This window comes from Spea bombifrons, chromosome 1 (genome assembly GCF_027358695.1).
Source record: "Spea bombifrons isolate aSpeBom1 chromosome 1, aSpeBom1.2.pri, whole genome shotgun sequence".
Taxonomy (NCBI): Eukaryota; Metazoa; Chordata; class Amphibia; order Anura; family Pelobatidae; genus Spea; species Spea bombifrons.
In genome coordinates this window covers 30,179,429-30,193,384 of record NC_071087.1, presented here as the reverse complement: position 1 = coordinate 30,193,384, position 13,956 = coordinate 30,179,429, and the positions used below count along the sequence as shown (strand labels likewise).

Sequence of the window (13,956 nt, the reverse complement as noted above, 5' to 3'; positions counted from 1 at the left end):
TGAATTGTGAAGTTATTTTTATTTTTTATTATTATATTACCCATTACCTGAAATCGGATTTAATTTAATTTACATTACTGTTTCAAAATTAAGTTAAAATAATTAAAATTGATAAAATAAATGTAGTCAGTGTAATTTACAAAGGGAGGTAATCATTTGCTATTCAAAATGGCTGCTTGAGACATTAGCTGTCCTCCGAACATCCTGTTTTTGACACATTAGGTGGGCTCGTAGCCAGTATGGGAAAATAAATCAAAGCTGTCAGGTTTGGTCTGGGCAGCATTTTTCCCAGGTTCTGCTTGAAAAATAGAAGCAACTTTGCCAACAGACTCCAACTAACCCAATGACCCAAAGGAGGGGTCACTGTCCCACAAATTGGAGACAAATTTTATAATATACTTTTATAATATACAAATACAGGAAAACTTCTTCAGCTACACTGTCAGGTTTACAGAGATTATAGTAGATTAGAGCAGTTTGTAGGGCAACATCCACAGGGTCGATGACTGCCAACATTTTGGAGGACAAGATGCCTGATATGCTAAAAGTACAACTACCTACCCGAGCCTTGCAATTATGGGAATTGCAGAGGCCTGTTGAAGATCTCAATAATTGCGGATGACGTAATAATTTAAAGGTCCATTGACAGACAGTCAGGCAATGTGTATGGGGTCATAGATTAAGGACCCTTGCCAAAGGCTTCAGAAACAGATAAAAATAGCTCCCAAATAATGTATAAAACACAGTGTAAGTGAAAATAATCATGGACAAAACACATAATACAGGCAATGTATTCAATGATATCTGAATGATGACAGCACAATTAATAAATAATGACTACAAGGAGATGAGAGGGTAAATAAAGGCTCCAGGCACTCAAGAGTTCCAGTGTCAGGCAGATTTATTGAGACAAAAAAACAACGTTTCGACCTCACAATGAGGTCTTTTTCAAGTACAAGGAGACGAGAACCGAACAACATTGCCATTTCAAAGATATATTTCCTGTAACATCAAAACACAGTGTTACAGATGCAGTTCAAGTGAATAGCACCTTAGGGCACCTAAGGTAGAAAGACCTGTGGATATGAACAGATTCACTTGGCATTATCTGTATTTTATCTACCCTGTTGGATACCATGATCTGTCGTAGTTTCCCATGCTTTCGACCATTATATCAATGGGACATCTTGAATTAACTTGATGAGTGCCAGTACTGCCAGTCTTCCCTATATGGGCTTTGTCTTGAGCCCATTCATGAAGACACTGAGAGCATGCTTATATGTAGTGCATACAGACATACATCCTACAGGGCTTTGTACATTTCATAATATAGAGTTCTTCATATAGTTCTCTGCTCCTAGGTACATCTAGAGTCAATGCCTACAAGAGACTATTTCATCAAATTTACATTTATCTATGTCCCCAGAGTAACCTTCCTTGTTGGAGACAGAGAAGTTCAATATACTTGCAGTTAACGTTTCTATTATTTTGTGGAAATGCCACAAATCTTACCTGTAATCGAGCAAGAGAATGAGTATGTGTGTGTTTTACCACCTTCTTTACACATAGAAACATTGAATTTGAAAGCACAAAACAATATTGGCCTATCTAATCTGTGTCAGGCCTTCCAGTCTCCCAGTAAACCCACAAAGTTGCAATACTGCAATGTTGGTTTCTTAATAATGTCTCAATATTCTGCCATAAGTTTACTTGCAATTGACGTGCCTGCATATACTGTGTATGGTTTGATATAGGAACAATGATGTTTTGGACTGAAGCCTCATTGTTCAAGTATACTGTTTATGCATTTTTTTGTTATTGGTTTAAGGGATATTTAGTTTTTCTTCCTAGAATGTCTACATTTCGCTAAGAGAGTCAATAAATCTGTAATTATACACGTATGTATTATGGTGAGGTATAAATTGTGATGTTCCAGTGCTATCATGTTAAAGCTAATCCTTAAGAAATAGTATTAATCAAAGGTGTGATGTACTGGATAACCAATTGGTTCAGGCAAACTATCATCATTAATATATCAGTACAACTGGCCTTACCAACCGTCATGGTTTTCTTCAGTTCTAGGAAAATTAGAGCAGATTATCCATGGTACCTAAATAGGCTTTTTTTGTACAAAAAAACAGACTTCCTAGAATTAAATATTGAATAACCTAAATATTTGGAAATATAGAGGCAAATATAGCTTTCCACTGAAAGTGTAGTCAGATTAAAGCTTTTTGTTAGGACCTACCTGGTCCTGATGTTTTTGGAAGCTGGAATCCAATGCAGTGCCCACTAGCACTGCCCACTAGCAAAAAGGACAGGAGAACACATACATTAGAGGCATGTGGCCCCCTAATGAGTCTTTTCTACTCACGCATGCACGATGCACGTGCTAGGGCTCCTGCAGGCTGCACAAACGGACATGTCTTCTAGTAGCTCATCTGCTGCTTAGGTAAATTGGTGTCTTGATGTTTTTTTTTTGTTTCTATGGCAACAACCTATTAGTGCCTGCTTTTGTCTCACCTAACTATTAAGTCTAAATTGAAAAAAAATATGAACTAAGCAAGATTTGAAAAGATAAAAGAAATATTTCTAGGATATTCAACATTATTAGAAATTATGTTCTTAATGCTTCATTTACCTGCAAATATAAATTCAGTAGAGTGGGTAGCGTCTTTTGTAGCTTTTGAAGGCATTTGTATGTTAGTATGGGCACCAGGTGGTTGACAAGAAGGCATTGTATATAATATCACACACCAGGATAAGAAAGGCCAGCTTTCAAATTACTGCTAGGCAGGGATGCTATTTTATAGAATAGAGGGTCATATAATCCTGAAAGTATTGTTCCTACTTACCGCACAGTCTTCTCATAAATCTTTACGAGGAGGAGATAAGGAAATAGGAAGGCATCTGCTTTTATGCCTGCACTTTACATCTGAGAGAGGTTGCAGAAGAGCCAAAAAGATTCAGTCAGTCATATGTCAATGGATGTTTTTTTTTTTCTCCTATAGAGTGATCCATCAGAGAATACTGTTCACAAAGCTGTGCACTGGCAGCATTTATAAATTCACAGAACTAGAGAAGACAACAAAACTTACAGGTCTCATTGTGCAGAAATACTGTCAGTGTCAAAAATGTTAGATCAAACACAATACAGTTTCGTCTTGAATGGCATAATATTTTCTGCCTTTAAAGTTATAGCAGGATCTATTTTTGACAAACAATCTCAGTAGTCTGGTGGAAGGTCCTGATTCATCTGTTCCATAAACTTTTTGTAAGTTATGAAAAAAAAAAGAAACATCATGCCCAAGTATCAATCTTTAATTAAGTCAAATAAAGCCTATTTACATTTTCTTACATGAAGACTTTAGTCACGGTCCCCAAAAATAGATAGCAGCAGCAGCTTCTTAGATGTCTTTGTAGTTTTTTTTTTACTGAACAATATTATACATAATTATAAACAGATACTTAATAGAAAATCTATGGGAAACATAGAGTACAAAAAAACAACTTGAGCCCTGATATTTCACCAGTAATGAATGATAATGTAGAGGAGTCACTATATCCTCAAGTGGTCTGTGAAGGGTTAACTCAGCTGAAGTTGCATGCTCTTGCATTCTAACACCTGCAAAGCAATTCATATATTCACTAGTATACAGGTTTATTGTGAGTAGATGCAAGTCTATACCTTTGAGTCCCTATGTTTGCTCATAGAAAGGTGCTAGGTGCTATCGCAAAAAAAAATCAACCCCAAAACATTCTTCTGATATTTCAGTTGCTGGTAGAGAAGAACGATGCTTAGTCTTTTGGTGTGATGAGATTAATATTACCCAAACTTGTTTAGTATTGAATGGTAACTCTCAGTGCAAGCTGAACCTGGTGGCTGTTATCCATGGCAGTAAGCAGTCACAGAGAATTGGAGGTAGACTAATCTAAGTCAGAGTATCAACCAAGTGTCTCCTTTCTAATACACTTGACATCTTTTTGTTTTTATAGCAATGCCGGGGCTAACATGTGGCAATGACAATAATAGTGGTAGCAACATTCCAATTGTTCCTAAATATTACACATAAAATTGAGAAGATTGAGGAGAACACTGCCCTGTTGGATTTTGTTACAGCCCATGATGTTAAACAAGCACTTACAAAAGTTGTTCAACTGAAATGGTTTTCAGCTTGTCCAAACGTTGGGTGGTCATCAAAGGAGTTGTAGTTCAACAGTAGCTGGAGGTCAGGTTTTAAAGGTGTAAAACCTGTAATCTCAGAGAGTTGTCCAAGCAACATATATTGTTTATTAAGTTGTAAAGGTGGTACTTATAAAAACAGAAATGTTAATTTCCAGTACTGGATCCTCACTATAAAGAATACTCAGTTAAGTCATGTGAGGTTTCTGTGTTTGCTTTGGTAGTATGTTCAAGGCTTTAGACCTTAAACTACAGATACTCTACTTAAAAAGGCTTTTTTTGCACCCTACTATGACAATTTAGCAGTTCAACTCTCACATTCACTTCACATAAAATGAATCATCAGGAGGTGTGATCAATAGCAATAAATCATAGTGTCGGAAGAAAAATAACAACATTCTTTGTCCTGCAGATTCTGATAGTAGAAGTCAGGTTTGACAATTCATATTACTAGAGATGATGTTAATTATGTTTGCTATACAAAATTATCAATGTGCATTTAGAACCTATGTACATAAAGACAGTCAAGTCCTAGCTTTTTTGTTGATTTTCATTTTTCAACAATTTAAAATTGTGTTTAGTGCATCCACACAAATTTTTCGAGCTGTCCCTTACATTGGTCCCGGTAGGTCTTTGGGACCCTTCCAGCACTTTAAGGCATGTTATTTGGAACTGTTCGGGATAGATTAGTAGAGAAAGAGAAGTGTTTCTGCACCCCTCTTTCTCTGTGAATCTATCCCTTCCTCAAAAAGGCAGAGCCACGGGGACAGCCTCTCCCCCATTCCCCCAAGCGATGGAAAGTTTGTGCCTGGAAGTCCTTTTGCGGAAGTGCCAGGTTCACGGAGAAGCAGACAAACAAAGAAGACACGGGGAGATGCGGATGAAGAAAGAAGGAAGACCAAGAAGAGTCAAGAAAAGAAGAGGAAAATTAAACAGGTTATGATATAATGGATGTGGGCATGGTTTTAGTGGAGAGGGGCATTTCCTTGGACCCAGGCAGCAGAAAGTAAATTATAATATATTATATATTTCTTTTAAGGTAAAAATGTCTTTCATTTGAAACTATATTTATTCATGTAGATAATATTTATTACCACAAAAATATAAAAAAAGTGAGCAAAATTGAAAAAAGTTATTGTTAATAACTAGTACAGTTATTACCACATATATAGGGTTTGTTATGCTAATGTGCTTCCTTGATACATTATTTATTTATGAGTAATACTTTTGGGTTAGGGCAGTAAATGTGTGTTTTTTTTTTACTTTATATCCCAAGTAGGAAGGGTACACTGCACCAATTGTATTATATATTTTACAAACAAACCATTTTAACTTGTCACCAAATTGGTAGCCTGGACTGGCTAACTGAATTTATTACTTAAAAATTATGAAATGCGCTTCTTGAGAGTACTGACATAGGTAGACCCTAGCTGTATTAGACAGGGTTTAGTTTGTGAATAAGATATACAGAGGCAGGTTGCAGATTGCGAATAGATACACAGAAGGAGTTACACTGTTGAACAGGAGTCTGCACCTGAGGTTATAGAGTCTGTTGCTGCAGCGCTGCAGGACTAATTAGCAACCGCTAGAGATACAGTTAAACCTTGTCCAGATGGTGGTTAAGGAGGGACACATTCATTTTTGTATTGTATTGTTTCTCTATTTTAGTTTTATCTTAATAAATATTACGTTTTATCAGATATGGTTCTTTCTTTTCAAACAGTTTATCAGCTACTAGGGTTTTAGTGGCCAATAATCCTATCTCTTAGCAGAGCCATTATTTGTGTTTTGCTCTATTGAGATTTTAGTCGGAGTGATTCCGTGCCTCTGAAAAGTGTTTTCTTTGCACCATCGACTGGCTTCAAGCAGCCAGTTGATGGTGCAGAATTTTAGAAAAGGGAGGACGTTTTGTACTGCAGCTTCTCCTAAAGGTAATTTCATTTTATTGTCCCACAGGTTTAATGAATACAAAAGTGATTACAAAATAGATTATTATGCATTTGTTGTTTAGGAGTCTTGCTGGGACACTGGAAATGTGGAAAATGTGTCAAATGTTTGGTGGTTAATACGCCTTATAAATTATCATTCGGAAGGGGTCAACCGGCTGATAAAATATGCACTTGTGTGATCTGTAATTTGGTTTATTGTAGTGTGCTTCAAAAATACACATAATTGTTTATTGGAATATGTAAATGGCTTCTTAAAATAATGCATAAAGGTTACCTTTTTCTGCCCTTCTCCCACAACAATTAAGTGCAAATCTCAGTTGTCTTCAAGGGACTGTAATGCACTATGGTACAGCCACAAAATACATGGAAAAATATCTCTGAAGTCTCATATTCATGTTCTCATCATACTAACATCACCTTCCTCCCTTCTTTATTTCTTCTCTTTTTTCTTTTGATTTAACTTTCTTTCTTTGCATTATATCCATCTCTCTTTTTTATTATTTCCTTCTTTCTTAGCTTCTTTCAGGGTAGGAGAGAGGAGGATGGGTCAGTGCAGAGGAGCACTGAACAGGACAGGTCAGAGTAATGGGGGGTAGGTTTGGGCAGATCAGAGGCTGGCAGAGGAGGCAGGAAGTGGTGGTAAAAGTAGTGAGGGCAGAAAGGGGCTGGGAAGAAAGGAGTGTGAAATGGAGTGGCTGGGTAGAGGCCACACGGAGCAGTGGGCAGCAGGGAGACAGACAAGGCAACATAAGATAACTGTCCTTGTCGGGATTAAAGTGCTAGATGAGACCAATGAACAGCATGTGCACATTGATTGGACCTTACTTTAACCTCCAACCTGTGTGACAATTTTCACTGTAACTGGGCTATTATATATATATCAGACAAGAGGGCAGGCTTTATATATTTCATATATTTAACCTTTAACCCCAGGAAGAGGGTGATGAACGTTTTCTCCCCAACCTAATCGCCAGTGCACCTTTTTTTCTAAAAAGAAAAACATTTTGTGAGTATTTCAAACGGCAAGTTGCTGTTGTTAATAGGCTTAGAAAGTTAAAAACAGGAATACATTATGTCTGCACTTACTCCCTATTTTATGGGCAGCAGCAAGACATGAAAAATAGCCAAAGCACTCAAAACCAAACTTAAAGATTCATACTTTCAACAAACATGAAGCTTTAGTACTGTATTTTGGCCAAGGCACTGTTGTATATAAACCCATTATTAGGGCTTTTATGTCTATAGAAAACTGTGATAGGCTCACACCCAGCAGATATTCTCAGCTATAAAAGATGGACATCAGGGGAGGGAAGAAAGGCAGAGGTATTTTGGTCCCAAAGAGAGGCTATCGCTCCTCAACTGGGACAATTGGTACGTATGTTCAAAAGGAATTTATTTATGGTACAGGATTTGTTTAGGTATTTGCTGATCTTTGACCTATATAGAATTTTTGATGATATATTATAAGTCACTAGCTTCTTTACTGGTTACTCCAAATGTATCATTAGGCCAGATTTGCTCCATTGTATGTTTATTTTAATATGGTCCATTGATAATTATACACTTTTCTCCTTGACATATGTTAATAAGATATGCAATAAATCTAAATAAAGATCAGTACTTTTTAAATATACACATACCATATATAAAATCAAATCTGCATAACAGATGGGTATTGTTTAGTGGCGCCAAATCCCAAGACAATCCTAGCTAATAAAGCTTTTAACGACACGTAATGAATTGCAGATGCAGACAAGTCCCCCCCAGACAAGTTCTGCATCATGTAGAGCAGCGGTTCTCAACCTGTGGGTTGCGACCCCTTTGGGGTCTTTCACAGGGGTTGCCTAAGACCATCAGAAAACACATATTTCACAATATATAATTACATAATTTTATGGTTGGGGGTCACCACAACATGAGGAACTGTATTAAAGGGTCGCAGCATTAGGAAGGTTGAGAACCACTGATGTAGAGAGAAGTGGAATGCAGTCATTTGGGTTTTCTTCTTAACACCCCTTCTGTGATGTCAGAGATGGGAAGACTGAGCAGTGAAGACAGACAGAATTAAGAAGCCCCCTGAAATGTTTTCAACAAGAACATACAGCAAAATGGAGTGTTATTTTAAAAAAGAATGCATTTATTTAAGATGCCTACCACAGAAAGTTGGGAAATAATGTGGAACAGCACCTTTAATAGATACCTAACATTTGCATCCCATCATTAAACCTCTCTCTCCTGAGCCAACAAAGATAGGCAAGTAGGAGTAGGTGTTGGGCACCTTGGAAAAAATCCTACGGACTCCCAAGATTGTGTAGTAATAATGGGTCTGGATTATGCTCTCTGCTCTACTCTGTACTGACCTGGTGCATCAAGCCTCAGTGTTTTAAATGTTTTTAATTTATCTAGGCCACCTTTTTCCCATAAAGCAATTATTACATTACCAGCAGTTGGATTACTTAAGGTACACATATAATCAATAATAATGAAAAAAAAATATGACTAGTGATGACCCTACCCAGCCATTGGGATAAAACTCCTCATCAGATTACTCAGCAGATTACAAACTGCCAAACGTATATTGGCATTTTGGAGCAAAGGGTTAATGTGAGTCAATACCAGTTTTTTATATTCTTACAAATTATGTTGGTTGCATCTGTTAAACTATCTTTTAGCCAAAGGTCCATTGTGCAAATGATTTTCTATGTGCAAGCCAATATCAGAAAGGTTTTCTTACACAGGAGGTGGTTATACAGATAACACCTGCTTCACTTTACTGGTTAGAAAATTGCTTTAATAGGGTCAAAATTTGCAAGAATTAAAAAAATAGCACAATACAAGAAATGGATAAATTTGAACACTTTGCTTTTATCATAGTATTTGGAGGTAAAGCAGGTAAAAGTGTATACATAAAGGGATTGCATGCCTGTTTATGCTCCAATTAATTTGCATTGTATTATATGATAAGGCTATCATTCTGCACATCACCTTTCCGTCTCACACACTGTAACACCATATTTAAATACACATACTCAGACAAACACTGTATGCTTACACACCATACATTGTACACTTATACAGCCCAACACAGTATACTGAACCCCCCTCAAACATTCAAACAATATACATTGACATACCACACTGTACACTTACACCGCATTCACTCTAACTTTGTACACTGACACCACACACGCACACACACACACACACTCTTTCTAACCCTGTACACTTACATCCACACACACACATATGACGCACACACACCTACTCATTAACACTCTATACATTGTCACCTCCTCACGCACACATTTATTCTAACCCTGTACACTGCCATTCCCACTCTCATTGTAACACTGTACACATACACTGTCTATATACTGCATGCCTCTTGTTCCTTTGTGTGTTCACCTCACTATTGGATAGGCACAAACACACGCTACACATAACTACCTACCGTAAGCATGACTGTGAGAGTGTGTGGTGTTGTGTATGTTGAATATATTATGGAGGTTAATTTTAATTCATTTTAACCAAGACCCCATTTTGTATTTTCAATTGAAAGAAATGATAGTGTCCAGTAACATTAAAAACACCCATTGTACAGCGCTACGGAATTTGATGGCGCTATATAAAACAATAAATAATAATAAAAATGTCCACCATGAACCATGTCTGTGCTTATCCCTGCTTACAAAGGAAAAAATAAACAACGTGAAAGGAACAGAGCCCATGCCTTCTCTCATGCAATCCCTGCCCCCCATCCCATGCCTCACCCAATACCCAGTGTGATCGGGGTTAATATGAATTAAAATACCCTTGGGGCATAGAACCTATATCTGTCCCATGCCTACCACTTGCCCATTGGTATGGGGAAGGTTAAAGAGTAATTAATTATTTTGGCCTGCAGAAAAGCCCACTCTCAATCATCATCACTCCCTATATCCATTCCCTATATAAAAGTAAAAAAAAAGTAAAAAAAAAAAAAAAAAGTAAACCCAAGCCCAATGGCAAAAACGGCTGCTGGTTGTATGGAAGCGTATATATATACAACTAGTGGCCCCAGCTTGCTTCCTTCAATGACTAGAATGTAAGTAAGATCTTTAATTATAAACCATGATTTTAATTTTGTTTCAGATATTTGCAAATCTTGTAGCTTGTTTTAAAAGACCTCCTACAGGTAAATGCTGCAAAAATGAAATCCTTAATTCGAATAAAAAGTCTTCATTAAAATATAATATTAAGCTCAATGATTTTAAAATCAAAGCAGACCCCAACCTGCTTGTAGTTCTTTATTGCTTTTTGTGCCGGTTCTTAATTTTTTTAATACAAATTCAGTTATCTAGCTGAAAGTTTAATATTAGCTGCCACATTTCGATGTTTGATAAGACAGATTAAACCTTGTGTGAGATGCTTCCATTTCTTCATTTGTAAGCTAAGTTACAGTTTCATGTGCTCATAGGCAATCAAAACGTCAGTGCACATTTCAGATGGCATTCATTATTTTTTTGACAGGTGCATACCTAAAGAAATGTTCCTTATTTACATTTTCTATTTTTTTTTCCAGCTGTAAGCACAAATTCTATTTGGAAAAGCTACCAAATACCAGCATAATTATCCCATTTCATAATGAAGGATGGACATCCCTACTGAGAACGCTGCACAGTGTGATTAACAGGACGCCCGACAGCCTGATCGAAGAGATTATTTTGGTGGATGATTTCAGCGACAGAGGTAAAGTCTTAAAAGGTTAAATCAAACCTTTCTGTACTTAAAATGTTGAAATGAATCTTAGATTTGTGTGTTTAGAAATTTTAATTTTAACGAACTTTGCCAATTTTGATCATTCAGACAAAAAAGGAAGGACTCAAATTGCCGTTTGCATTTTATTGTTTGTTTCACCCTCGCTCGCTCTTACTTATGCTCTCTCACTCACTCTCATGCTTTCTCTCAATGTCTCTCTACCTTCTTTGCCAACCTCTTCTGTCTCCCTGTCCCCTTTTCTACAGCTTCATTTCTTGTCTTGCCTCTTTTTGCTTTTTTGTCTTCCTTCTTCTGTCTTCTTTCTTGGGTATGCTTCTCTATGGTATCCGCTCCGTTCACCTGGCCTGCTAGAGCACTTCTATAACAGGGGGGAGCTTTGACACACACCATAGGTACAACCTTATCCCTGATTGGAGGAATGAGCGAGAGGCAGACTCCAAGAGGCCAGAATACTGTAGTGCAGATGAGTGCAGCTCGGTCTGTATTATTCTGGCCTCTTGAAGTACTTCCACAAAAGGGCAGAGGCACGCCGTGGCCCATGGGGACAACCTTTCCCCATTCTTCCAATCGGGGGAGAGCATGTGCGCAGAGGTTCCACCCTGTTGCAGAAGCGCTCTGAGAGCCGCGGACCAAGAAAAGAAGACAGAAGAAGCCAAGAACTAGGAGAGGCAAGTCAAGACGGGACACTGAAACGATTTGGGGAGTAGGTAGGGAGACATTGAGAGAGATCATAAGAGAGTGTGAGTTAGAGTATAAGAGGTGTGAGAAAGTGAGTGAGGGTGAGTGACAAGAAAGGACAGGAAATTAAATTAGTTGTCTGAAAAAAAATCGTTTTTGGCCATGTGTGCACAGGTCTAATGTATATTAAATTGGCTTGTCGTTTAAATAATCCGTGATATGTGGCATTTCAAAAAATCAAAGCGGAAAAAAAAACCTTTAAAACGTAACCTTTAATGAACACTTTAAATAAGTTTAATAAATAAACACTTTAAATACTAAGTTTTGTTCACTCCACTTACCAAGACAATACAAGAGTTGCACTTGGTGACAATTGACGCAAGATGCCATGGCTTGGGGGTCGAAATGTTGCTACTGTTTGTGTGCAGACATTAAAACACCTCACAACCTGAAGTGCTGAGCCCTTGTCTATCTATTTGTCATTAAGGGTCTTGGCTCGTGCAGCTGTTGATTTTTTTGGTGCTGCTGGCCACTTCTACTATTGCATGCCATTAGTGAAATAATGTTTAAAAACCAAATTAAAAAAGCCCAAGGATAAGCCCTGCTCCCCTTGTTCCATATTTAATATATATATTAAATATGCTAAATAATTATACATGAATGACCTGGTTTTTAATGTAAAGCCAACCTTAGTTTCAGTTGCAGTGTATGGGTTCTGCAAGCTCTACATAGTATGTACTTTAGTAGCATATTTTATACCATAGTATCGCAACTTAATGTTTTAATTATATCCATAAAGTACAATATGATTTAATTAACTTGTCAGGGTACATGAAGGATAGAAAAAGAACTGTATAAGGAACATCATAGTTTAAAATAGTAAAGTAGATATCCAGTAAACTCTGCTGTTGTCTGGACCTTTTTCTACGGAGTTCTGATTTCTTTGTGAAATAATTTGGTTCACGAGCTAGGGAATAGGTAGTTTACTAGATTCTGTGGATCTGCCAGTCCCATGGTTGCCACATGTGTGCTGGTATCATGGGAAATGTCATTCCTCAAAGGCTGGAGACCTGCCTTCTGACTGCCTCAGTAGCTCTATTTACTACTTTGGCTTTGTAAATCTGGCAGAAGTGATTTTATATGTCATTAGACAAATACAGTTGGACAGCCTCATTAATTATTTTAAAAATGCTGATGGGGCTTATATTATACTGAGATCAGGATATTTGTTGCCAACAGTACAACAAGTGTATTGGCTAATTATGATATTGTATCACATTAAATTTAGTTTATAGCTGTATTGTTGTATATAAAAAAAAACAATATTATATTAAAATTGTTTTCACAATTTCCTTGTGGTATGTTTTTCTGCACTTTTGTGCTCATCAGAAGAAGAAAAGTTTGAGGTAATTTTAATGGAGGCTGCTGGTCAGAAGTCATATTAAAACACTTGAAGGATTCACTCTGTAATTGAAATAATAATTGAATTGTGTTGCTATAACTAAGTAAGCATTGTGATGGTGAGGTTCCTGGCAATCAAAGGATCATGTTTTTTAACCTTACATCTTTTTACTTTTACAATGTTACTAACTTGTCAGGTTTGTCCTCCAAGTGCTTTATTACACAAAGCAGTTGAGTTTAATTGGACAGTGGTGTGGAAGAATGACAAGGTTGTAATATGATCATATATTTGTCTCCTGGTTTTGAAGCACAGTAGTTTCCTTGGCTGGTCCAGGGGTTAATTGAAATGCCCTGCTGTTCCAGTGCTGTAAAACCTACACATATCTTCCTGATCTTTCAAGGACCTTGGGTGGCAGCTGATCTCAGACAGCTTGTGGTGGTTGCATTTTGTTACTTCGGCTGTTCAGGAGAGCTTTTTAATAATATAACCTTTGTGAAGTTTCAAAGAGAACTGCTTAGGTAGGAAACAACATATGAGCAAAATGATGTCACCCTTGCAAAGGAGTTATTCAGTGCAAAATTATTTATAAAACATTTACTGATTTACTTTTAAGGCTGTAGGCTAAACTTCCTAAAGTTTTGTTCAAGTACCTAGTAACACATAGTGAGAAATGCCTGCAGATACAGGTTGTGAAATATGTTTCTTCTTCTTCTTATTATTATTATTTTGATTACTATTCATATATTTTACATTAGGGAGATGCATCTTTTCAGTACAGAGGTTGTATCACTATGTTTCAGGTTAATAACCTTTTAATGGTTAATGTTTTGATCTACACAAATACCTTCATTATTGCCCTTGATGAACTCCCACTTTGCTTGTTTATATGTTTATTGGGTTTAGAATGTAACGTTTCACCATGCGCTGGCTGGACTTGTTTATACTTTGCGTTATTCATTTCATTTTCCAGCCACTAGTGGCCGCCC

At 37.1% G+C, this 13,956-nt stretch overlaps 1 protein-coding gene across 1 annotated transcript in view; it reads left to right on the top strand.

Annotated features, from left to right (window-relative positions):
• The window catches only part of GALNTL6 (polypeptide N-acetylgalactosaminyltransferase like 6), a 481,374-nt gene that overhangs the window by 171,138 nt on the left and 296,280 nt on the right, over positions 1-13,956 (top strand). Inside the window, exon 4 of the mRNA XM_053459754.1 lies at positions 10,694-10,860. Within this exon, the coding sequence (XP_053315729.1) occupies positions 10,694-10,860 (167 nt within the window). The remainder of the gene's footprint in view (positions 1-10,693; positions 10,861-13,956) is intronic.